The sequence below is a fragment of the Fundulus heteroclitus genome, chromosome 14, assembly GCF_011125445.2.
Source record: "Fundulus heteroclitus isolate FHET01 chromosome 14, MU-UCD_Fhet_4.1, whole genome shotgun sequence".
Lineage (NCBI taxonomy): Eukaryota > Metazoa > Chordata > Actinopteri > Cyprinodontiformes > Fundulidae > Fundulus > Fundulus heteroclitus.
Window position 1 is genome coordinate 13180731 of NC_046374.1, and position 27314 is coordinate 13208044.

Consider the following 27314-nt stretch of genomic DNA (forward strand, 5'->3'; position numbering starts at 1 on the left):
AGTCACGTTTTTCTCCTTTCAAACCTAGAGGTACGGTCTGGAACTACTTCAGTTCAGCGTGTAACCCATGTTTACTTCCTGGTTCCTGAGCCAATCATATGAAAGTTCCCAGGGTTCCCAAAACAGAGCGCAGTATGTGCACTGAGCTATAGCTCAGTGAGTATGTGGTATTTTATCTTGGCAAAAGAACGGCAGCCTGCAAACACGGAAGCCAGTTAGAGAGACGTGGACAAGAAAAAGAAAAGAATACAACATTATATACCTATCATGTGGAAATAAAAATTCTGTGGAGTTTCACAACAGCGGACGATTGAGTAAATGGCTGGTTTCCGTGAAAAAACATTGTGCATTTGTTGTTCCAATTTTATCCACCAGGGGCCTGTTTCAGAAAGCAGGTTAAGTGAAAACTCTGAGTATGTTAACCCTGAAATGAGGGAAACTCTGGGTTTTCTGTTTCAGAAAGGGAGGTAAGTTAAACCTGAGAAAGCAGAGTAAGTCAAGCCCGTTTCTGAAAGAGAGGTAACTTATACTCAGAGTCAGTGACCATGGCAATTTACTCTGTGAACCTAACCTGGTCGGAAGCAGGTTTTCTTCAGAAAACCCAGAGTTTATTTTGGTCTCCTCCCCTTTTTTAAAGAGGAAGTGGTGTTTAAACACCTCATTGATTCTTTGGGGACATATTCATTGCGCACATTTCAGTCACGCAGAGCGCACCAAAGGGAATGAAATGGCATGCCCTTTTATGGATGATCCTGTTGACGAAGAGGCTGTATTACTTCGTAGGGAGTTACATTTACGTCAGGAAAGGATTTTGAGGCCCAGAGTGGATTTTTTTGTCATATGCCTATCCTATCACAGCAATTTATATGGTGTGATATTTGCTAAAAAAAAAAAAAAAAAGAAAACAAAAAAAAAAGATTTTAAAATAGTTTCAATATTTCCTAGAATTCACCTCTAGCTTTAGTTTCAGAATGTTGATTTCCATATCTGCCTTTTGGATCTGGCGGTCCAAGTATACAAGTTCTTTGCTGTTTTTGTCTATCTTTTTAATAAGAAGAAGTCTATATAACTCCTTAACTGGCAACTGAAAATACATTAGATTAGAGTTACATCATGAATGTAGTCTAAAATTCAGAATGAAACTGTGGCATTTACTGTAAATCACTGAACTGTGTCCATCTGTGCACCAGAAGTTGATGGACCTTCCTCCTGCTGTTCTTCCACACTCTGGGGGGTAGAGATAAGAATCACCATTTATAGATATAAACTTGGATTCTATGGGCTACTCCACATATAAATGTCAATGTGTAGATTGTTTGATGTGTAGACATATAATATTAAAATTTCCTCTGTAGGCCTGTCTGTGGCAGCAGAAACAGTTTCTTCATCCCCATCATCCTGTGAAGATGAGCATTTCATAGAGTACACTTTATAATACTATTTGTCATAATTGATGGTGTATGGAGTAGGCTACTGACAACTGTATGGGGTACTGTTGGGACAGGAGGCTCCAAGAGGCAGATATTACCATCCAAATCTGTTGGGACCAACAAAAAACCCAACCCAAAGTAATATGAATGGAAATATCACATTTAGTCTGTATAAAAAAATAACACTGTAGGTAGACTTCTTACATTTTATGAAGGCACTTAAACATTCTGGAGTGATTGGCTCTGATGAAGTCCCTCCAGGAATTCCCTCAGCCATTGGCCTTCCAGCATTTAGGCTCAGGGCCATCTCTTCTGCATTTGTCAGGGGTGGTGGTTCAGGTCCTCCCCCTGTTTTACGAGCCTCTGCCTTCTTTCTGTTGGCTGAGTAGAAGTCAAATGAGAATGAACATTTAGACCTGTGTCAAAAATGCTGCTGCACTGCTAGACACCGAATGGCATTTAGTCATTTAATATGTCAAATGTTTGTAAAGCCAGGTAGCTACTCTACTCGTATGATGTGCTCAAGGCTTACCTGCTTGAAGTATGTTTTTATATTTCATTTTCAGCTGCTGCCATGTTCTTTTGATGCCTGCAGGATTGCACCTATCCATGGAAATTAAATTAGGTTTAATAAAATACTGTTCTTCCAGTTTCACCTCTGATATTATAACAGTTGGGTAAGTTACTCTAAAATAGTTCTTAATTACTAACAACAAATTTTATCTTCAACAAGTCTAATTAGATTAAGGTAATAATTACTGTCTCTAGAAAGTATTGGTCTACTTACTAATTTGCTTTTTTTTAAATACATGTTCAAATTCTGCATATGCTTGCATAAGCACATCCAGTTCTGTTGGTGTAAAATATGCACACCTTTTTTTTTGTCTGACGCTGTTGCCATGGTGACTCGTAATATCTGCACTCCATTGATAATGGCTTTTTATAGTTGTGGTGCATGCACTTAACTCAGAGTCAGTGAACTCAGAGTTGATTGAACTAACTAATTTCAGCTGTTCTGAAACCCAAAACTCAGAGCTTCCCATCTCAGGCTAAGTCAACTCAGAGTTCAAGTTTTAACTCAGAGTTGGTTGAACCTCCTTATTGAAACAGGCCCCAGGTGTCATAATTACTTTCCTTTAAATAAAACAGTTAATTTTATTGGAATATTTTTTTAAAAAAATAGTGGTTAAGGATCTCTCACCATTTAACTTTGACAAGCCAGAGGTTGTTGACGTCTTTTTTCCTGTTTGCCACAAATGCAATTGTGGAGCTTAACCCACAAATGCATTTGTGCAGCGTACCAGAATGAGTACATCAGTATTACAAGGAAATGAAACGAGCTGTGAGGAGACTTCCTTTTTCTTGGTCATGTTTGTGCCTGCTATATTTGGAATGGAAGGCCAGATTCACATTGTAATACAAGAAATCGGTATTAACCTCTTCCCTTGAACAGGAGTTAAGCAAAAAAAAAAAAAAAAAAAAAAAAAAAAAAATTAATTAAAAAAATGTCTCTTGGTACTGAAAAGTGATATATAATTAAACTTACCTTACCTTATGCCTTCATTGTCCCACAATGGGGAAATTTGGGTATGAGTGGCAAAAACACATAGACAGAAGACTCTAGACTTACACACTAAATTAAATGATATGAAACAAACTAAATTCAAAGTTAAGTGGTAAAGCAGGAGAGAAAAAACTTAGCAGAAATTGAAAACAAAAAATGCACACTTATTCATAGTTAATACTGCATATTCAGGTAAAATGCAATGTTCCGGCTAATTTCTGGAAGACGTCTTAAAGTAGCAAAAGACTTTATATTTCCACAATGTAATGCTACTTTCTGTAGTATTCACATATTACTGAAAACAGAGCCTGTAATGTACTTAAAGAAAAAGCACAGCACACAGATCATCATGTGTCCCACTATGTCATCTGGAAGTGTTGCACAGCTAATGGGGGAGATGAAGAAGCAGAAGTCACACTTAATGAAAATAGAAAACGAGTTTGAGACTCGTTCCTCTGATTGTGACTTGCTTGTTTGCTTCCTTTTTACCAAGAGTTCACACAACAGCAGCAGCTTTAACCACAGGCGCTGGGTAGCTCACCGCTAGGTTTCCTGTCCACTGTGGGGAACACATGAGCTCTTCTCATGGGTCCCTCACAGGTATAACGTCTAATGACATGAACCTCCTCACTTGTATTAAATATTCTATTATACATTCTTCTTTTCAGACAAAACATTTTGTTGCATTTATTTTCTCACCTCTTGCTCTCTGCCAAATCAGTGTGTCTGTGTTTTATCACTTCCTGGTTAGATTTCCATGGTTATACTTTTTTTTTTCTTTTCTGTCACCAAATCTGCCTTTTGTGTCTGATTTTTTGTTCTTGTTTTTTCTCTTATTAAAATTGCTGAAATTAACTTAAGCAGTGTTTCCATTCACACACACACACACACACACACACACACACACACACACACACACACACACACACACACACACACACACACACACACATAGATGGTTAGATGGACAGATAGATAGATCTGTCTATCTATCTATCTATCTATCTATCTATATGAAATAAACAAATGAGGTTGAGTTCAAATCACATTTTTCCTCAAATCACGTTGTTATCTTACTTGAGATCAGTTCCCTGACCGTGGCTCCATCCTAATACTCTTAACAGTAGCTTCTAGCTCCTGCTCCCTGACCTTTCTTGGGGTCAATAGTAAGAACTCTATCGTGTGGAGGAAAGGAGCTATGGACCGCTGCTGAATGGGCCATTTCTCAAATGACGTCACATTTGCCCGGACACAGCCCAGTTTTCCAGCTGGTTGGACAAGAAGAGTAAAAACTGTAAAGGCAACAATCGCAATACTAATCATTTTGTAACATGGCTACGTCCCAGGAGCTTCATTTCTTTCAATCAAGAAACCCAGCGTAGAACAGCTTAAACGTTGGTTGTAATGTTGACGCCTCAAAATCAGAATCAGAATCAGACATACTTTAATAATCCCAGAGGGAAATTGCTGTTTCAGTGCCATCACCATAACATAACATCACAAACATTTCAGGGGGGAGACGGTTCACTGGGGCCGTGCAGCCAAGGACAAAAACTGTCCACAAGGCGCTAACCTTATCTGTTGAGGGAAGATAACAACAACATCGGGGCAAGGGAGGGAGAAAAAAAAGACAGATGCTTCACAATTTAAGCTCTCACAAATAAAGAGTCAAACAACCGACAAAAAAACCCTCATAGCACAAAAAGCACAATAACACAAGACACAAATATGCAGAAAGGTTAACATCTGAGGCCCATCGCGTGTACGTAAGTTCATCAGTTTTATGAGCATCAGTTATGTGAGTGTGTTTGGGTGAAAGTGTTTATATTTCCGTGAACACTCTCCAGAGGCCATTGCCCTTGATGTTATCAGCCGGCCCGCAGTTCAGAAAGCATCCACAGGTGCCGCAGGTGAGCGGAGAGAAAACAGTATTAGTAGTAAGGAAGGAGAGGCTGTTCTCTCCTCTCTCACAATGGATCAAACGCGAGAAACAAACCTCTAGAATCCAGGTAGAAAAAAATATATGTATTATTATGGGCTTGTTTTAAAGTATTATAGGGCTTATTACAGAAAACTTTTAAAAACTTAATAAAGCTTATTTTCTAAAGTTGCAAAGTCGATCATCACACTGTAATCAGACACTCAGATCCCATCTGACCTTAACACACACACACACACACACACAATCAAGAGCACTACGAGAGAAATATCAACCTGATCCATGAAAACAAGCCGAGGACCAAGAAAACCACCACACGCTGCTTGTAATCATTACAAATGCATGGATTTAGCTGGTATTTATACACACAAGACATTTACTGCTCGTAAAAAGTTGCCAGTTGTCATGGATTGTATGAAGTTTAAAGCTGCTGAGAAAAAGCCAAATAAATCTACCAAAATGGGAATAAATGGTCAAATGTTAATTGGATTAGTGACTGTTTAAAAAACACAATCAAAATAAGAGCTGGAGTGAATTGTTCAAATATTTAAACAAAACAAAACCCTACATGGATGAGTGTGCAGCCCAATACTTCTTGATACAAGGATTAAGGGTGTTTTTAATAATATAGCTTTCAGAAGAGTGAGAGGAGAGCATATTAATAATCTTAAGAGTAAAATGCAGACAGCAACTGAGGTCAAAACAAAATCACATGGTTCTGTCAGTTGATAAGGCACACAAGTTGTGTTTTATTTTTTTAAGTAGATTAGAGTGATTTTATATTTAGTTGATTACACTTCCATCCAGCAGATGGCGGTAATACACAGCAACAGTAAATTGCCAGTAACAGAGGAACAGACAGTTACTAGATTAATGAAGGCCTTGAATCAGTAGAGATCGGTATGATCTCAGTTTTTTTTTTACCTTGACCACATTTCACAGATCTTCCTGCATGGCCAAGCCCCTGTCAGACATCTACCCTGCCTTCTGTTTTCTGGATTACGATCCTTGCCTAACCCTATAAACCTGTCTGGCTGTCTCTGCCTTAACCATGCATGACCCACGCCTGTCCCTGGACATGAATCTAGCCTCTGCCAACCTGCCTGTCCTCCACTGCCAGGAAGAGTTATTAATGTTCTGCACCATGTCTCAGGTTCTAGCCATTATCAATAAATCTTTAAACCCAACATTGCGGCTGTCTGATTAGTTGAGAGGTATGTACATACACAATAGGCAGAAGGCCTCAGCTCCTGTGCAAAATGAAACTCTTATACATACACATTTATATAAAATATATTGTGTTACCATATGAGTCACATTTCATAAGGCTTAATTCTGTTTGAACAAGTTGCACACTGCTGTGTTTAGCTTTGTCGTGAGTTGTCCTGATGATCCCGAACACAACCACACTCAGAGCTTCGTTTTGAGAGTTTTATTGAAGAGGATGAGTTGTGGAGGATCAGAACCAGAGTCTTTACCGGGCTGGAGCAGGTGAATGATGAGAGGAAGCAGGAGGACCGCAGGTGAGCCCAGGACGGAACCCAAGGCTGGCAATAGAGCTTCGGAGCGGGATCCCAGCTGTGCTGGAGGGAGAGCTTCGGGACGGGACCCAAACAGGACTTGGAGCAGGATCCAAGTGGAAGCTGGAGGGGAGAGTACTGTCCAGGGAAGATTTGTAGATTAAAGTCATTGGGTGGAGAACGACGAGGGAAGAGAAGTGTTCGTGTGAGACGACGAGATGAACCAGCGGGGATGAGCTGACTGAAGTTAGTCTATATAGTGAGGCTTGCAGGTGGATTGAGTCCAGGATGATTAGAGACTGACAGGTGAAGGTGATTAAGGTGAGTGGAATCAGGGCTGGATGGAAAGAGGAAGGTGCCCGAAAATGTCTAGGATGCAGCAGGCAGAAATGCACCCTGACAAGCTTAAAACACTTTTAACAATTCTACCTCTCAGTGATTGGATTACTGTATGCAAAGTACACAAAGAAAATTAAAATATACAACATGGTAAATTCACCAAATAAAAAACAAAATCAGTGCTGTAGACTCCTGAAAATATGATTTATTTATCTTCATATAACTAAAATCAGTTAAGATAGACAATCGCAGCAAAACATGTCCCAACATCCGCTCCGGCGTGGCTGGCTGCCAGCAGAGTCCAAGGACTTGTCTCCTGGGGGCTTCGGCATTGTGGCTTTTGGTTTTTTTTCTTGGGGCCGTCTCTCCTCTCCCCTTAGGTGGGGGAGGCAGATTTCCTGTGTAGGCCCGGATCGGGAGTCTGAAGTGGGAGTAAGACCTGAGCACAGGAGAAGCAAGGTAAGCAGCTGGAACGTTTACAACACGAGAGTTTTGGCCGACTGGATCATACCACTAGGGTAGTAACACTCGTTCTTGTTTCAGTGTTCATATAACATGAAATATTCCATGCATAAATTATAATAAAGCTTCTTGCATGTATAAATGAAGCAGAACACTATGGCCAAAGCAGTAAGGCTCCGCTTCTGAAAATAAAATCTGTTGGACTTTTTGTTGGCATTAAGACAACAATTCGTATTGCCACATTGCCAGACATATCTCATTGATTTCAATTCTCATTCTTATAAGAATGAGAATTGAAATGAGTGAGATATGAAGAGGCATTTATTCTCACAATCACAATTTTAACATTTCAAGTGTAAATGTAAAACTTTCACCTCACATCTGCTGGGCTGTTTGCAGGTGTGTGTGTGTGTGTGTGTGTGTGTGTGTGTGTGTGTGTGTGTGTGTGTGTTCTTCTGCAGGTGGAGGACAGCTTACCAAGCTCCAGTCACAGCCCATCAGAGCTCATCATGGCTGCTGCTGGTGTTGAGGAGACAGAAAGTTTTCAGTTCTTTCTTCAATGATAAACTGGCTCCTGTTATTTCTGTAATTGTGAAATTTTCTTACCTCTTCTTGTCCCTCCTTCCAGATCCTCTAACTCTTAACGTCATTGTTGAAAGTACTTCCACTGCTTCTTACTTTGTGACCTTGGTCTGGTTTCCACACCTCTTCCTTCCTCAATCCACATCTTCCCAATCTTGTCTCCACTTCTCCAAATGCCTCCCTGATAAAAGCTCGAGCTCGTCATCCTCCTGGAGAACACTTAGTTTTCTGTCCACCCTCCACCTGCCTCCTGTTCCCCTCAGGAAATCCCACCTACAGACTCACTGCTCAACTCCTTTCGCTTCGGCCAATCTCAGACCTGGTCAAGTATCCGGAACCAAATAAGCACAAGCTGCAGTTCTTATTCTGGATCTCTAGAATAATTTACCTCCATTGTAATCACTATTCCATACAGTGGCGGCTGGTGCTAAAAAAAACTGAGGGGGGCGCACACAAACAAACAAATGAAAAACAAAGCAAATCTTAAAAAATAGCACTATTTGAACATGAATTTTGCCCTCCTTTCCTTCTGCCCAGCAAATTTCTCAATTATATTCTTGTTAAAGTCAGTCATCTCTGTGACTAGTCTTTTCTCCATTGACAACATGGCCAATGCATTCAGCCTGTCCTGAGTCATTGAGTTTCTCAGAAAAGTCTTGATTCTTTTCAAAGTTGAAAAGCACCTTTCAGCTATTGCTGTGGTGATGAGGATCTTCAAGAGCATGACAGTTTCTGAAAAGACTTCTTCTAGATTGTTTTCCTGATTTTATTAACATTTGCTGCCATTTTTAAGGCTGTGTTATGAAATGTGTTACAGCATTTTTGTGGGACAAGATTATACAAAATTCAGTAACCAAATGTTTTATTCCCCATTACTCATAAACTTCAGTACAACTTAAATAATAAAATATCTTGCTGACAAACATTATATCAACATACCTACACAGCATAGACACAACTAAAGGTATTTCTAACTACAAAGCACATCTTCCTAATATATTAAATAACACTACTATAAACCAGTGTAACAGTGATTTTCCACAACAACTCACCTCTGCAGCAATCCTTTCATGGTCTTCTACACTGAGTGTCCCACGCTTCTTCACTGGCTGACTACTAGCTACACTGCTTTGTCCACCCATGGAGTGGAGAGATCACTTGCCTGCTGCTGAATTTGTAAATTAAGACGATCCGGTCCAAGCTCCTTTATCCTGTTTTTTTCTTCAAGTGAACGCTTTGTAAAAGCATTTTTTTGTAAAGCCAAAACAGAATTTTCTCTCATTTTGAAACTACTCCACTTTGCAAGCATAACCGTGAATCAACCTAACGAACTGCAGCTGCGCTAATGAGTCGAATCGGGGATTGTCCAATCACACAATGTTTTTAAAAAAATTAGCCAGTACTGACACTCTACCAGTAATGACACAACAGAATAGGTGTGTCCGGGACGCAGAGCGCTGCGCCCCTGTGGAAAACCCTAGATAACCAATTAAAAGTCAGCCTCAGATCACGTGCTTGCCCAAGTTGCTGCGCCTACATTCATTCTCATTAGACCGGCGCCCTGCACATAGGAAAGGAGGAAGTGTGCACAATGTGAGCAATTAAATAGAATTATGTATTTACTATTTTTATAAATTCTAACATGTCTATTGGACACACAGTATAAATAAATACATTTCTAAGTACTTTGCAGTTCAGAAATCATTTATTATCTAAACGATTTAAAGGGGGCGGCGCCCCCTACTGGCCAGCCGCCACTGATTCCATAACTATCTCCATTCCTGTTCTTCTGAGGACCATCAGCTCATTATCATATATGAGTTTAAGGATCATTTCATGTTAAAATTGCATAACCAACAGCAAGGATTTTTCCCCAGTAATTAAACCAATCATCATTTCATCTCTAATCCTCAGTAATACTGGAAACATGGCCGACTCCTCCACCACTTCAGTCAAGCAGGAGTTAATTACCAAAGTTAACAGCCTTGTATGTCAGGCCGCTCTCTACTGGAGGAAAGCAGGCTGACATACTTGGTCAACTTGGGATAAAAGTAAAATCTACGCTTTAATCTCAGGATGCTTCATCTACTTTGGGGAACTTATTTTCTCATAAAATAATGTTTTTTACAAGAATGATCATGCAACACTATTTTTGACTTCAGATCTGACACCAAGCTCATTTTATTTTCTCACCGTTATGGATAACCACTGATGTTAGAAAAAACTGCCATTAAAGCTATCAAACTAGTCACATTATATACAGCAATATTAATAATAAGATTAATGACAGACAATTAAGGCTTATTTATTACATTAACATCTTTTCACATAATTATATTTAGTTTTTTGATGAGAATTCCTCTGCATCTTATCAGATAATAGCATCATTAGCGGAAACAGTGAATGTATATAGGAACAAATGCCAGACAGTAAGTTCTGTATGTTTGAAAAACATACGATTTAATACCAACACAAGTTATTCTCAGGATTTTAGAAATATTTTAACACTACTTTTCAGTGCATTTTTGCTGTATTACACAATAGCATTATCTAATGAGCAGCTGCATTAAACAACAGAGAAATACAAAACTATTCACAATATATAGAAGAGGAACAGAAGTAATTTAACGAGATTTATGCAGGATCAACAAAAAAGCCTTATTTGATTGATTGGGTAAATGTATTCTTGCCTCTCTTTGTGCAAAATCATTTTATTTCTACTATTTTATCTATATTTTGTCATGGAATAAACACTCATCTGAAGACATATTCACATCTAAAACATGGTATGAAGCTGTGTGACTAAAGCTAAACATCAAGCAATGGAAAATAAAAGTTTGGGATCATAGATGCATCCAAACATGGGGAAATTTACTGTTTTGTAAAACTACTTATCATGCTGACAGGAAAATAGATAAAATTATTATTGTCATTGAAATATTCTAATTTAGAGCCAATTCCTAAAAAATGTCATCTCAAGACAAAACAGAACTAGTTCTTTATTGAATTTTATAAAAATCCATCGGTCCATCATTAATGCCCACTTAGCTGTCGGTGGGGGGGGGGCTGGCATTCCTGTTCTTATCATGCCTTCTGGTCCAGTGTTGCAATCATTTGTAGATATTTAATGACTACAGTCCTGTTAATCAATTTCTGTTCCACCATTCATAAAATCCTGAGTCAAACATCAAACTGAGTACAGCAGCCTCACAAGGATTGGGGCTTAACGTTTACACTGCTGACATTACTGAAATGTAACATTTACTCCAGACAAGTTTGTTCATGTTAATGATAGAGTAGCACTGGTCTGGGAACAATAATCTCTTCACAGTGTGACACAATAAACACTAAGAAGCAGAATATTAAATGTTAAAAGCTTACATCCCTAAAGCTTGACAGCCAAAAAAGTCCCCAAATGATGGAACATGAGAGCTGTGATGGTCACTTTTTTAATGGGATTGCTCCAGCTACGACTTATAAGCCTCATATTTCCAACCTGCGTTCAGGACTAAACCTTTTAAATGAAAAGTTAAACATCTTCAAGTCACAATAGAAGAAGTCCAGTTGCCCTAAATGTATGTGCTTGTTAAACCAATTATGGGTTTTATTTGAGTTGTTTGAGGTCCTCTTGTGGCTTGAAGCTAACACTACAGAAGAAATCACACATTTTATTAATCAAATGACTAAAGACATTGACAAGGTTAGAATGTTTTTTTTTTTTTATTATATAAGTGAAGAAAACGGTGCTTTTATTAAAACTATAAGGACATTTCTAAATGACCCTGAACATTTTAGCAGTGCCACGTTCCAATCTAGTCTGGTTATCATGCCTTCTGGTCCAGTGATGCAATCATTTGTAGATATTTAATGACTACAGTCCTGTTAATCAATTTCTGTTCCACCATTCATAAAATCCTGAGTCAAACATCAAACTGAGTACAGCAGCCTCACAAGGATTGGGGCTTAACGTTTACACTGCTGACATTACTGAAATGTAACATTTACTCCAGACAAGTTTGTTCATGTCAATGACAGAATAGCACTGGTCTGGGAACAATAATCTCTTCACAGTGTGACACAATAAACACTAAGAAGCAGAATATTAAATGTTAAAAGCTTACATCCCTAAAGCTTGACAGCCAAAAAAGTCCCCAAATGATGGAACATGAGAGCTGTGTTGGTCACTTTTTTAATGGGATTGCTCCAGCTACGACTTATAAGCCTCATATTTCCAACCTGCGTTCAGGACTAAACCTTTTAAATGAAAAGTTAAACATCTTCAAGTCACAATAGAAGAAGTCCAGTTGCCCTAAATGTATGTGCTTGTTAAACCAATTATGGGTTTTATTTGAGTTGTTTGAGGTCCTCTTGTGGCTTGAAGCTAACACTACAGAACAAAATGTTGTAATAGTGACAGTCTATAAAACTTATCATGTTGTTACTTAAACTGAAGTCACTAATTATTTTATATACAATTAACATAAATATAAATGACTTTTTAAGAGTCCACATTGTAAAGATCTAAATATGGCAAAGCATTACACAGCAGATGCAAATGTCCTTAACTTAAACCAAATTTCAGAAATTGTTTAGATGCAGTATATGTTCTTATCCTACAAATATTTATCTAAATACATTAACTGAACAGTAATGTCTTAATAATATGTTATTAATCTTTTGTTTAAGCCCGTTTTTAATCAAACAAACATGGTAAATAAATGTAAACATGTTTAAGTCTTCAGGCTCAGAAAATGCCAGGAACAAATATAATCTACTCATCTCACAAGTCATACATCCCTGTCGAGGGACCAAGCAGTACATAGTGGAGGACACAGGTGTTGGATTCAAAAAGTGGGTTTTATTTACCCAAAGCACAAAAATATTTAACAAAGTCAGGAATTAAACTGGCATGCCATTAAAAGAGGTCAACTGAAAATACTGAACACAGACAGACACAAACAAAACTGACCTAATGAAATGACAAACAAGGGCCCTTAAATAATAGTTTAGCTAAACCATAGACACATACAATAGGGGAAAACAAAATGGCTGCCACATAACTACTAACTCAAACAATGAAATAATCCTCAAACACCCCCTAAGACTCCCCCACTTGGCAACAGGCACTTGGTTCAGTCCAATGAGGCCATCAGCTGCACTTCAGTGATCAGCCACGCCTTAGACACGCCTTCTCCCACCCGGAAGGGGAAGCCAAACACCAAAGTAACTCAAACAAAGAAAAGAGTATTAGTACAACATAAACTGAATTGACCTTGCAGTGTTAATATGTGTGCACACCATATAAACATTGTAAGGTAAAAAAGGAATAAACTAAGAAATATAATTAAGGAATATTTAAAGTAATAACTAAAGTGAATTAAAGAAAAAGCAAACTGTTGTAGGGTGTGTTCTTACCCTGTATGGCTTGCCATCACAATCCCATAACAGCTTTTAAAGTAGCATCAAATAGGGAAGGTTGTAAGGTCTCTTTAACAGAAAAGCTAAATTCCCTTTATGGTTTAGGGCTGAAAATAACATTTCTTGGAATAATATAAATACAAAGGCTGAAAGTAATCAATAATTAGGAGCATTTCAAGGAAAGCTGGGCACAGTAATATTCTTAGTCACATTTGTGCTTTAGGGTTATAGTATTCAGAGATATCAGCATCTATTCAGCACCCTGTTGTACCTCCATTTTAAAATGACCACCATTGTTCATAGAAAAGCAATTACCTTGATGACGGCCAGCCTGTGACTATGATGAACTTCTTTGGTTGAATAGTCAACAGGGTAAACTACCGCTCAGTAGTTAGGGCTCACCCAAAACATGTCATGTTTTTACAAGAAATCACACATTTTATTAATCAAATGACTAAAGACATTGACAAGGTTAGAATGTTTTTTTTATTATTATTTAAGTGAAGAAAACGGTGCTTTTATTAAAACTATAAGGACATTTCTAAATGACCCTGAACATTTTAGCAGTGCCACGTTCCAATCTAGTTTAGTTATTATGCCTTCTGGTCCAGTGATGCAATCATTTGTAGATATTTAATGACTACAGTCCTGTTAATCAATTTCTGTTCCACCATTCATAAAATCCTGAGTCAAACCTCAAACTGAGTACAGCAGCCTCACAAGGATTGGGGCTTAACGTTTACATTTGCTGACATGACTGAAATGTAACATTTACTCAAGTTTGTTCATGTTAATGATAGAGTAGCGCTGGTCTGGGAACAATAATCTCTTAACAGTGTGACACAATAAACACTAAGAAGCAGAATATTAAATGTTAAAAGCTTACATCCCTAAAGCTTTCTCCCGCCACTCTAGCACCACGCATCTCACCAAGAAAACTCAAAGGAAGGCAAGAATTACGCTCTTCACCGTCCCCAACCTTTTACCGAGGCATTTTTGAAAAACATCCTGACCGTATCACAGCTGTGGAACTGAGAGAAAGACTGCAACCTGTGGTGAGAACGTCTGTGGTTGTTATATTCAAAAAGATCTTCTTGGGGTCTGTCTCTGCCTCAAGAGGACGTGTTCCAGTATCTTGACGTCTTTCTTGTTTAGGGACGATGCTGAACTGATGCAGGAGATGGATGGATGGACTGAGGACCTTTTCTCCGGTTTGTTGTGGAGAAGAAAAAGCTCAGCCAAATGTGAAGATCAACATTTATTTGTCCATTTATATTCTGACCCTCACATGCGCATGATAGATAGAGATAGGGTTAGGAGCTCTATCATCCAATGGGAGCTCAGCGTTAAACCACTGGTTCTCCGCTTGAAAACGAGTCAGTGGAGGTGGTTCATGCATGTGATCAGCCTTCATCCTGGACCTTTGCCTTTTGGAGGTTCTGTTGGTGAACTCACTGGAACGACTCCAAGATATGTTCATACTGGCCCGAGTAAACCTTGAAATCATCCTGAATGAGTGGGGAAGTGTCTCTGGGGACAGGGATGTGGGAGTTTCCCTTCAGATAAGCAGAAGACAATGGATGGACCGACCTCCTCTGGTATTGATTCGCTGCTTAAGGTCCTTGCACTGTCTCTTGTCTTCTACTACTCATGTTTGCCCTCTTGGTGGTGCTGTGAGTTCAAACCTTTCTTTGGCATCTGCATCAAGCTGTACACCGTTTCAGTTTCTGTGAGGCTCTCTTCCTTATTTCCGTACAGAGTTTCTAAAGCGAAAGTTTTTTGTGAGTTCCCTTCTCCCAGTGCACCTTTTCTGCTGTCACTGTTGGCACAGGAAGCAGCTTTTCTTGGGATGCTGTAGACAGTATCTACCTTCAGATAATCACTGAAGACATCTCTCGGGATGCTGCTCTCTTGGGACGGGTTGATTTCCACGTTCTCATAAGAAGCAGTGGAAGAAGTGGTGGAGACTCTGGGCTTAGACGGTTGTTCCGTGTCTAGCGGTCCGCTCTGGATTAACTGGGCAGCGGGTGTTGGTTCCTTCAGATCAGAAAGGGAGACGCTTTTAAACGACATCAGTCCTACTTAATGTTGCTTTAAAGGTACCGTAAATACTTAGGATAAATAAAACAACAACATGTTTTCCCTTCTAATTACCTGATTTTGATTATATGGATAAAGGTTTTTGGCCAAAATGACAGCTCCAAAAAGAAGTAATATCAGACAAACAAAGATGAAGATGATAATGATCATCATCATCTTCGTCTCTGTCACATTAGAAGCCTGCTGTGATTCCTCTTTAAGTTTAAGATTAGATTTTTGGAAACCTGTAAAAAACACAAAAAAGAAACATTCTTAGCCAGCAAAAATGTTCTTCACAAGCCAGAAAAAACACAAAAAGGATAAGATCACATACATAATATTTTATATATATGGTGCTGAAATAGAAATAACAGAAAAAATACTATTTAAAGTGACAGTAACCCTAGTAAACTAAGTTCTTGAATGATGCATTTCTTTATTCGGGTTTTAGAACAACTCATCATACTTACACACTGTAGCAATACTTTCTGAGATGTTGAGCTTGCTGAAGGACCTCTGAGATGTTCTGCAGACATCTTTATCACAGAAAGAGCACAGCCAATCATCCTGGACAGAGCAGTTTACTGTGAAATTACACAATCCCTCCGAAAGATTGTAATGATTCTCTGACATGAAAGTCATCACTGGTCTGGGAATCCTTTCTGAAACGCCCAAAATAAACAAAGAAATCAACAACACCCTCCTCTGGTTACTTCCTGTGAGCACAACTCAAACTTCATCTGCATTCAATAAAGACAAGGAAGACATAAGGTATGACTTTGTTATCAAGATAATACACTTTTCAAACATAGATGCAAATATATTTGGGTAAAGACTAAAGACAAAATACAGCTTCAACATACCTTGTACAATAACTTTGTGTGTCCTTGATATTTGAGTATAGTTGGGGGAATAGTAAGAGAACTTGTAGAGGCCGCTGTCTTTTTCAGTCAGCTCATGTATGCACAAGGTCAAGTTTTCACGGCTAAAAGATATTCTGTATAGTTTGGATTGATAATGTCCTTATCTGCAAGTAATTTATCCCGAAACTTCCATTCAGCCTTTATATATTGAGGCGGTTCTCTGACATGAAGACAAACTGAGCTGTTCTTTAGCCGGTAATGTGTCTCTGATGGGTCTGTTGCCATCACACCTATGAGAAAAGATTTAGGTTGAAACACATTAGCATGATCTTAAAGCCATAGAGGACAGTCAGTAGATGTCAAAAACATATAGTGCAGAATGTATCAGTGCAAAACTGAATTGAGCTTCCTTATTTCTCTTTTTGTTTCTGTTTTCTCTTTGCTGTAATAATGTCTGTAAAATGTCTTAAAATGAATAAACACCAACATACAAAAACAATCTAATAATCATACAGTGTCTTGCAAAGGTCTTTATATGCCTTTAATGTTCTCCCATTTTGTCACGTTACAATTGCACAAACAAGCAAAATGTATTTTATTGAGCCTTTATGTGATAGAGCAACACAAAGTAGAGCATGTGGAGTGAAAATGATGCATGAGATTTTTTCACATGGTTGTTTTGAAACATGATGGCAGCATCATACTGGACATATAGGGACACTGGTCAGAGTTGACAGGAAGATGGATGGACCTTAATAGAAGTTCATCTTTACAGAAAGTATCTCAACACGTTTGGGAGCTTCCACAGGAGATTTTGTCTGGTTATGGTTTTGATTTAGATTTGTGTTTTTCTTGTCATTTATGTTCTATACTTCTTGCCATACTCAGCTATTATTTTTGCTGTCAGGGTTTTTCCATAGATTCACCTCTTTATGTTTTAGATCTATTAAACATGTTTCCTCATTACTGCATTTCTTTACTTTTTGCCTTATAGTTAATTCCTACATCCATTTGTACTTAGAGTCTTGTGTTTATGTTCTCAGTCAGATTATGTCCTTATATTTCTATTTAGCTCCATTCATGTTTATTTCAGTTCGCACCCTCCACCATAGCCACAGCCAGTTTATCTCATGCAATTCACCTGGTGCTGTCCATTACGTTCAAGTCATTTCACCGGGACTCTGCCTACTTATACCTGCCTCCCACAGGCACTCACTCACAAAAGCCATTGTGTGAATAAACCTTTTAATGTTCCTTGTCTCAAGTTTTTGGATTTTCCTTGTTTGCCTTGCCTGTGCTGGACACCCTATCGACTCTCTGATTCTGGACATGACCTTGGACTGCTCTAACCACAATTCCTGCCCAGCCCTTTGGTTCTTGCCTGCCTTCTCCTGCTGTGAGCAGCCTGCTACAATCTGGACATTTTCCTCCTTGTGTCTATATTTGTTCAATTGTTTTAGGTTTTAAAATAAACCTTTAAAGTGCATATCCGTGTCCGGCCTGAATATCGGGTTCCATGATCTACAGTTCATTACAGATTTTTTTCATTTTTGGATTTTACCAACAATTTTCCTGAGCTGAGTGACATAGATTGGCAGAGAGATTTATATTTAGCTGTGGACACATTGTTACATATGGATGAAATGAATGTGTAAAGCTACAAGGGAAAGATCAAGTTGCACATGAACTGTACTTAAACATGATAGCCTTCAAAGCAAATTGACTCTATCGTCCACATAAATGTCACTTAGCTCTTCCATTCATCTCCTCACGCTCACAGTGCTGAAAGAGGGTCCTCTACATGTGAAAAAATACAGGAGATCGCTGGAAGATCTGCCGTCTGTTCTCTGATCTTGACAAAATTGAGACGTCACTTCAGCTGATGTCATGTCCCTTCTCACAATGTCCTGAAACAAGACAGCAGGAGTTGGAACTGATCGATCTTTAGTGTGACCCCGTTGTGAAGGAGAAGCTCAGCTCCCTTAAACTGGATCAGTTTTTTGCTTCGTTAAATAAAGGCAAATATCAAAGCATACAAAAGATGGCCGAGAGGATGCTGATGTTGTTTGGCTCCACCTGTGCATGTATAGGAAGGTGGCTACTCCATGTGCATATTTGGGTTTTAGCTTTGTAAGTTTGTTGCATGGTTGTGCAATTTTATGCATGCTTATCTAAGGAGACACTGGTTCCCACCCTCTCCCTATGGCCAGCGACTAATTGCAAAGGTGTCTCCCATCATGAATGATGGGAGACAGGAAGAAAGAGGCGCCCACACAATGAGAGAGGGGAGTGGAAGAGAAAGAGTGCCTGGTGAAGGAGTTGCAGGCGCCCGGCTAGCGAGATGTGATTGGGAGCAACCAGCGGAGGTATCATCAGGGAAGCACCGTCCACCGGCACCGCCATAAGAACAATCTGTGATGGGGAGGAGGCAGATCCAGACTGGGTGAAGGAAGAAGCCAACCCCAGGACCGGGAGCATCAAGGCTGTAGTGGGGCCATGATGAGCCACACCTGAACCCGGGACCTGTCACTTACGTTGCTACGCACATTAGCCGGATGGAGATGGACCCAGGATGGAGAAGAGGCTCGGAGGAGACACTGTCCCCACCGGCTCAACAGCTGGATGGATAGCTGGGGACGGCGTGCAGAAGGACATCAGGCAGGAGCGGCTGATCCTCACTCACTTCTGACTGCTGAGGCTGCTGGAGGTTTTAGTTCTGGTGCTGGACCTTTTAGTCATTTTAACGTGCGGTTGACCTTTTAGTAAAGGTTTCAGGCATCGTGCACTGTACAGGTTTTAGTTTTTTTTATCGTAATAAAGTTGCTTAAACTTTTGATCTTGTTGGGTTTAAAATACACTGGTCATAACCTGTTTCTTATTCCTAGTTTAACTAAGTGCCATTGTTAGACTCATTAGTCTTCTGTTACTTAAAATAACATGAATACTGCTGGCCATCACGCATGTGAGCAGACCTGGGAGCCAATGTAGACCTCACCTCCCTCTTAAGAAGGATACACTGACACAAACAGCAACAATGACAGACTTTCGAGTGGTGGTTGTGTCTCAGACACCATTCCATTTATTCCAAGTTCCACATCCTCCATGATTACTCGCTGCATGTGTTTAATAACTACAACAAACGGATAATTAGAAATATTTAATATCAAAGATACAGTATACCACTTAGAAGTCATATTAAACATGCACATCACACTCGATTACTAATACAATCACGGCAAGATTGCAGAAAATGACTGAAGTGCACCACAAATTATGGGTGAAAAGTTAATAACAGTCTGAATATCAACATCACTAAATATCAAAAAAGTAAACTACACTCATATACTGAACAAAATCCTCTTGTGACCACATGAAAATAAATACTTCTGATAACTGTAACGCACATCAACTAAAGGACCTGTCGCCTCCAGCCACTAAAACACGTTATTCGCCTTCTTAAAATAATTAATCACACCACTAGGGGGCACCCTTACCCCACCCAGTCTCAAACTAACATCTAACCTTTAACACAATAACATTGTGAAATGTCCATGTACACAAGCGATCACATATCACACTTTTCCCATATTTTTTTTAAAAGCTACATTCAAAGGTTACTAACAATCATTAAATACTATAGAGATATTCAATGAAATAAAAATGTATGGATTGTGTTTAAAAATCTTTTTTATGCAACATAAACTTGTACATCATTAATATACAAACTTTTAGCAATATATTTGAACATTTTCAGCTAATTTATATTTTACAGTTGTTTACAGTACATTGCTAAAATATTTGTAGTTTATTAATGCAGCTTTCTTTACTGTCTTGTAGCTGAGTTTATTTCATATGCTGCAGCTTCAACCAGCTTAGCTTTCAGCCTCCATGGCAGCATCGTTACTCCAGAGCTCCTCCTGATTCAATCTCTGTGTAATCTGGCTCATCTGTTGCTGCAGCACTCCATGTTCCTGTAAGTGGGGAGATGGTTTGTTATTAATATTTGTTTGTTATGCAATTGTTAATAATGGTGCCAACATTACTTTATATAAAACCTAAAAAGGGTGAAAGGGAATTTTCATCCTGCGGTCTGTTTTAAAACCTGCAGCAGGGCAACTACAGGCTAAAATAGGAAATTATAAAATTTTAAATTTATATTATTATAAAACAAAATTTTTCTTGGGAAATGTTTGAGACAGAAATATAATAACAGAGACAGATGTTCTATGCAACAGACTGCAACCATTCTTGGTTGTGTTTATTTGTAGTAACAGTATTCAGAGGCTAACTGGGGCAGATTATGATCTGAACCATATATCCAGCTTTTATTAGCTGCACTGTAACATGAGAGAATATTTCACTACAAAGACTGACTGCTGTGGCTGATTTTACCTGCAGCTTCTGTTTTCCCTTCACAGTAATCAGCCTGCTCATCTGGATCACGAGGCCTCCCTATGAAAATAATCAAAAAAACGAGACATCACGGTTAAAACCATTGGAACTCACCTTCTTTTCTAAGGTATTTCACCTCAATGAGAGAGTATGTAGCATCTGCAAATAAAGTATAGAATATTATATAGGGCCTTGGAAAAATATTCATCCCCCTTGGCTTTTTCACTATTTTGTTGCATTCCAACTTGTAAATTAAATGTTTTGAATTATATTTTATGTGATGAATCTGCACAAAATGGCCTAAGTTTGAGAAATGAAATTAGAAAAAGATATACAAAAAAATAATAAAAATATATAACACTGAAAATTGGAATGTGTGTATGTATGAAGCTATGAAGACTTGATCATTCAACTGCACATTCATTTGAGCGAAGCCCCAAATAAAAACTAAAGAGAAAGATTGTAAATATAAGTATCTGTCATTACATCAAGAATGTAGCGGCAAACCAAAAAAACATTTTATATGTGCAGAAAAGTTAAGTGTAGGACCACATGAGTAGCGCAAGCAGCAGCAGGATGTATTGCAACAATAAATGAACCATATGAAGATGAAGGTAGTACAGCTAGGTCATTAGAGTTCTGTGTCCACATAAAGTCACTAGTTTAGCATGCATTGGTAGTTTAGCATGCGTTGGTAGTTTAGCAGTCTTATGATATGTAATATTAAGTTGTTGTGGAACCTGGTTGTCTGGAGATAACGTGGTCCTCCACCAGCCTCCCAAAGAATTTCATCATGATTGGAGTGAGTGTGACGGGGCGGTAATTGTTCAGTGATGAAATTGTGGGTGTTTTAGGCTCTGGGGGGTCGTGGCCTAGTTGTTAGAGCAGTGTGCTTGCACTCAGAGAAGGATGCAAGTACCCGGTTCAATCCCCAGCGCCTGCACTCTGGGTCCCTGAGCAAGACCCTTAACCCCAGATTACTCCCCAGGCGCCGCACATGGCAGCCCACTGCTCCCCAAGGGTGATGGGTTAAAAGCAGAGAACACATTTTGTTGTAATGTATGTTTCAATGACAATAAAGATGATATTACTATTACTTATTATTATTACTGGTATGATGGTTGCTGTCTTGAAACAGGATGGGACGACAGCATGACCCAGCGAAGTTTTAAAAATATCCGCGAGGACATAAGCCAGCTGGTCAGCTTAGTCTTTGAGCCTTCCATCCCGGTATGTTGTCAGGTCCTACTGCTTTCCATGTATTGTTTTTTCATAGATGTATTTTTCTTCTCCACGTTCTCCAGACATCTGATGTCTCAGGTCTGAGTGCCTGTTCATCTGGATGAGGTGGGGATTTCCTCACAGCTTCAAACCGGGCAAAGTAATTATTGAGTACGTAGAGAAAGTCAGTGTTGTCCTCGCAGGGCAAAGGACCAGCCTTGGGGAATAAATAATACACCAGAATGAATAATGCCAAGTTCTGACCCAGAAGAAGAGAGTTGTATTCAGGACTTTCAGGCTGGATGGCTGCATCATTTCTGTTGGTGAAACACAGAGAAAACAGTCAATTTTAAGAAACATTCTGTCCAGGAGTGATGCTGAAAAACTGGTCCATGCATTTGTTACTTCAAGGCTGGACTATTGTAATTCTTTACGATCAGGAAGTCCACAAAATGCAGTTCAAAGCCTTCAGCTGATCCAAAATGCTGCAGCAAGAGTTCTGATGAAAATCAACAAGCGGGATCATATTTCTCCGATTTAGCTTCCCTTCATTGGCTTCCTGTTAAATCAAGAATAGAATTTAAAATTCTTCTTGTAACGTATAAAGCCCTTAATAATCAAGCTCCATCATATATCAGAGCTCTGATTACCCCGTATGTTCCTAACAGAGCACTTCGCTCTCAGACTGCAGGTCTGCTGGTGGTTCCTAGAGTCTCTAAAAGTAGAATGGGAGGCAGATCCTTTAGCTATCAAGCTCCTCTCCTGTGGAACCAACTCCCAATTTTGGTCCATGAGGCAGACACCCTGTCTACTTTTAAGACTAGGCTTAAAACTTTCCTTTTTGACAAAACTTATAACTAGAGTGGCTCATGTTACTCTGAGCTACCTCTATAGTTGTGCTGTGATAGGCCTAGGCTGCTGGAGGACATCATGATCTAATTTTCTCACTCTATAGAGTTCTACTGTTCTTCAATTATGCATTACGTGTCGTCATTTCTGCTTTAGCTTTCTGTTTTCTCTCTTTTATCTTCATAGTAGGTACACCTGGTCTGGCGTTCTGTTAACTGTGACTTCATCCAGAGAAGACGGCTCACCCGCTACTACCATCTAATGTAGAACAGATTACTGGATCAATGTGTGCTTCTGTGCTTTTTGTCTCTCTTGTTGTGTCTCTGCTCTGTCTTCTGTAACCCCAGTCGGTCGAGGCGGATGACCGTTCATACTGAGCCCGGTTCTGCCGGAGGTTTTCCTTCCAGTTAATGGGGAGTTTTTCTTCCCACTGTCGCTTCATGCTTGCTCAGTATGAGGGATTGCAGCAAAGCCATGTACAATGCAGACGACTCTCCCTGTGGCTCTACGCTTCTCCAGGAGTGAATGCTGCTTGTCAGGACTTTGAAGCAATCAACTGGTTCCCTTATATAGGAAACTTTTGACCAATCTGTATAATCTGATTGATTTTGACTTTGTAAAGTGCCTTGAGATGACATGTTTCATGATTTTGCGCTATATAAATGAAGTTGAATTGAATTGAATTCAATTTGATTCAACAAACTACTGATGATGCAAGTCTAGGATTAAATATAACGTGAGGTACTGACCTGATGCAGCATGAATCTGTAAAGGAGAACAGTGATTAAATCATTGTGTTGGTAGTTTCTGTCAAAGTCTCAAACTGCAGTTGTGTCTTTAATTAAATAGCTTTTTCTAAGTGTATCTGATCCAGTGTGAGCAGAAACTGGTCTCACCTTTGGACCATCTGTAGCACAACAAGAAGGTCAGGAGAATAATGACGAGGATTCCAATAATTGATCTAACGATGAACAGCAGAGGAAGTGAAGAGCTGACGGGACTGGACAGAGACACTGGAAATAAGACACAATGGAAATGAAGCAAAGTTATTTTCCTGATGATTTTAGGAGATTATTCTCTTTTTACATAAAAACGGAAATGTGTTGCATAATTGTTCCATAACATTTAGTTGTCATATTCAAATCTTATTTTTTACATAATTTTGACAATTTTATTGAAAATGGCAAAATACTTGGCTTGGTTTTGCCTTTTGGGGTGAATATTTGTTGATTTTTAAGGTGTACAACATCAAATTCATATGTATATAAGTCACCTTAAATGTACATAAGTCATCTTAAATCTCTGCTTTATTTATTTTTATTTTATCTCTCAATCCACTGTATATAAGTGGACGCACTGTATATACCTCATGCACCTTTTCCTCCTTTTGGCGCCTTCTTTTGATTATTGAGCCCATGTGACACTTGAATTTCTCCATTGTGAGATAAAAAAAGTCTATCTTATCTTATCCATGTAAAAATGTATAATTTCCCTCAGGGATTATTAAAATATTTCTGATTCTGAAAATAACTAATAAACCCATTGCCTGAATTCTATAAATTAATAACTGAATCTCTACTAAAAGGTCTGGTCTACTAATAGAATGATTATCAGGGATGAGTCGGCTGAAGAAGGTATATGTAAGCAGGTGAACAGGTGAACAGAATTGACAGTAATTACTGGCAGCAGGTGAAGCTGATGTGGGCTAACTGACTGGTGACTGAGCTGATTGGATAGTGGCTGGTGGCTGAGAGGTGACAAGCTGATTAGAAAAGTCCAGAGATGTCCACAGGCAAAATAAACAAAAACCCAAATCATGACATTTATAGATTAGATTAGATTAGATTAGATTAGATTCAACCTTATTGTCATTACACAGGTACAGGTACAAGGCAACAAAATGCAGTTAAGGTCTAACCAGAAGTGCAATAGCAGCAAGTGCGGGATAAACAATGGTGGAGATGGATACTATTAAAAAGAGAATTTTACTGATTTGTCCTATGAGTGTAATATATAGATAACTAGTATTGGAAACTAAATTTACAGCTGGATATGTACCAAATATAATATACAGGTAGATATTACTATGAGTAGAGTTTTACAAATATGTACAATAGCATAATATACAGATGATTGTTATTATAACAGAGTTTGCATGTACTATGAATATATGTACAGGTGGCTATTACTATAGGCAGAATTGTGAGCATGATATACAGGTAGCTGTTACTATAAAATGAATAAATAGAGTTTGGACAGAAGCTATTTAAATTAAAGTGCAGTGGAAGGTAATTGCATATAAAAGTTAAAGTACGGTATTGCAAATGTATATGTAAACAATTGGTACTGTGAATAAACAGTCAGCAGTGCAAATCAATATTCAGTCATGGTGAGTAGTGCAAGATGCTTGTAAACAGTTGTTACTATAGTAACAGTCAGGAGTGCAGGTGAACATTATAGACTCTAGGAACCACCAGCAGACCTGCAGTCTGAGAGCGAAGTGCTCTTTTAGGAACATATGGAGTAATCAGAGCTCTGATATATGATGGAGTTTGATCACTAAAGGGCTTTATACGTGAGAAAGAATTTTAAATTCTATTCTTGATTTAACAGGAAGCCAATGAAAAAAAGCTAAAGTTAGCTAAATCTAACAAAACAAATCGCTGAGCAGGCAGCAGTGGTTGTTGGCACGCGAGTTGGACTGAAGGTGAGTCGCGCACGGAAGGGTATAGGTGGGGATGGATATTTATCGTTTTTAATTGCGAGATAACAAATTAATACCATGGCAATATTTTTTTTTGACGGTATATCACACTGGATAACATATCGCCCATCCAATAATCCGACCTTTGGACCGTCTGTAGCGCCACAGTAAGAGCAAGAAAATAATGAGAACAACTCCAATAATTGGGCCAAGGATCAATATCGCAGTAAATAAAGAGCTGACAGGATTAAGGTAAGTGGTTTCACTGAATGAAATGCATCAGATGTTTTCATCCTCACCTCTAACAGCCATCCAGCTCTGTGGTGACTCCTTTCCTGAATGTTGACACTTGTAGAAACCTTCGTCTGACTTTGACACTGCAGAGATCTTCAGCTCCTCTGTGTTGTCATTGTGGAGCAGTTTGTCATTGTGATAGAAAAACACCTTGGAGAGCAGCTTTTGTTGTTTATCTCTGCAGCTCAGAATAACAGGATCTCCCTCAGGCACAGGATGGACGGGGCTCACCAGGATAAGACCATCATTATCTGTAAAACAGTCAGAATACCGGACATTCGCTCAGTATTTCTGAAAATGTTTCTACACCAATCCAGTAGATTTTGTGAATTCTGGTGGCTCGCACTCAAGCGATCTGTAGTAGGAGCACTGCTGTTTTTAAGGACATGGAGGCTCATCCTCTAAGGCCCATTCTTAGTCAGATGCAAATCAGTGGCCCAGCCATCATTGTCCTGGGTCTTTAGGGGCTCTGTCATGTTTTGCTGCTTTAATTTACTTCATACTGAGCTCAGGTGGATCTAAAAGATTTCTCCAGAAAACCTGCTGTATTTTCATCCTAATTTACTAAAAATAAGCATTTTATCTACATTGGAATCCTTTGCCATTTTATATAAACAGATCATTTCCGATGAAAAGTTCATCAAACAAAATACAAACAAATATGAGACTCCAGTTCAGAAAAAGATAAGTCTTGAGAGATGAAGTATTTTTTTTTTTTCGGTGGATTGTTAACATGATTTTATGAGTTTGCAACAATGTTCTTATTTTCCTCTCCTCATGACTAAATTTAAACTATATTTTAGGTTATCAGCTCTACAAACAGAGGATATGTTATTGTTTCTAGCATCTAGTTTATGAAACATGTGAAGTCAGATATTTGCAAAATAGAAAAGTCAAAGAAGGAAGCTGAGCTGCTTGTTTTTAAAGGAAGAAAAGACTTTTAACATCTTCCAGCTGCAGATATTAACCACTTTATTTTAATTGATTACATTTTTAGGTTTAACCCGAAGAGCAAGAACAAACTGGATAGCAATTTTGTTTACTGTAAATATAGATACTCTAAATTATAAGTTATGGTTAAAACACAGGAAAAGGTGAAAGGAAATATCCTAAATCATAACCTACTCTGTACAGTGATGTTGACTGCGTTGCTGAAATCTCCTGATCCAGATTCACACCAGTACACTCCACTGTGATGCTGCAGTAAGTTGATGGTACATGAGGATCCAGTCATTGTCCTCCAGGAGCACTGACTGGATGATGGTCTGACTGGTTCTGGAAAGCTCTTCACTCTCCACTGAGTTTTGTTCCCAGTACAGTTCAGAGTGACAGACTGATGGAGAAAATGTTGAACTCTGTCAGGACTCAGTAAGAGGGAAGCTGCTGAAAGAGAGTCTGAAAAACAACAAATTAGATTATTATATTTTAATAAACTAATTTATAGCATGTATCTAAACAGTATGGGTTGAAAAAGCTGAAAAAATTTAATTGAGCTGTAGTATAATGTGATTCTAAAAAGAAACTGTAAACGATAAGAGATTTACAGACAAAGTAGCATATTGTAGTGATGATAAAACTAAAGATATAAAAGACCAAAAATAAAATGAACAATAAATCCACATTTAATTCAAGTTGTTATTAACCGTTTTAAAAGTAAC

At 38.7% G+C, this 27314-nt stretch overlaps 1 protein-coding gene across 3 annotated transcripts; it reads right to left on the minus strand.

Annotated features, from left to right (window-relative positions):
• Positions 1-19478: 19478 nt before the first annotated feature.
• LOC118565669 (low affinity immunoglobulin gamma Fc region receptor II-like) lies at positions 19479-26995 on the minus strand. 3 transcript variants are annotated; one of them, XM_036146315.1, is made up of 7 exons: positions 26782-26995; positions 25662-25907; positions 23555-23671; positions 23408-23423; positions 22074-22126; positions 20595-20648; positions 19479-20170 (listed from the first exon to the last, which is right to left on the minus strand). In XM_036146315.1, the coding sequence occupies exons 1-7, from the start codon at positions 26888-26890 to the stop codon at positions 20097-20099; spliced, it is 669 nt and encodes a 222-aa protein (XP_036002208.1). In that variant the 5' UTR covers positions 26891-26995; the 3' UTR covers positions 19479-20096. The 3 variants fall into 3 exon arrangements, with proteins under 3 accessions (XP_036002208.1, XP_036002209.1, XP_036002207.1); XM_036146314.1 differs by having other exon boundaries at positions 19483-20167; positions 20589-20648; XM_036146316.1 differs by lacking the exon at positions 20595-20648 and having other exon boundaries at positions 19479-20167.
• Between the last annotated feature and the right edge of the window lie 319 nt (positions 26996-27314).

Bases quoted from the DNA above. Each gene is read 5' to 3' on its own strand.
- LOC118565669 (XM_036146314.1), bottom strand. From the start codon at position 26,890: ATGACTGGATCCTCATGTACCATCAACTTACTGCAGCATCACAGTGGA. The intron at 25,908-26,781 runs GTAGGTTATGAT...ACTGTTTTACAG, and splicing joins AGTCAACATCACTGTACAGA to ATAATGATGGTCTTATCCTG. The intron at 20,168-20,588 runs GTAAAATCAGCC...CCCCACTTACAG, and splicing joins AGGGAAAACAGAAGCTGCAG to GAACATGGAGTGCTGCAGCA.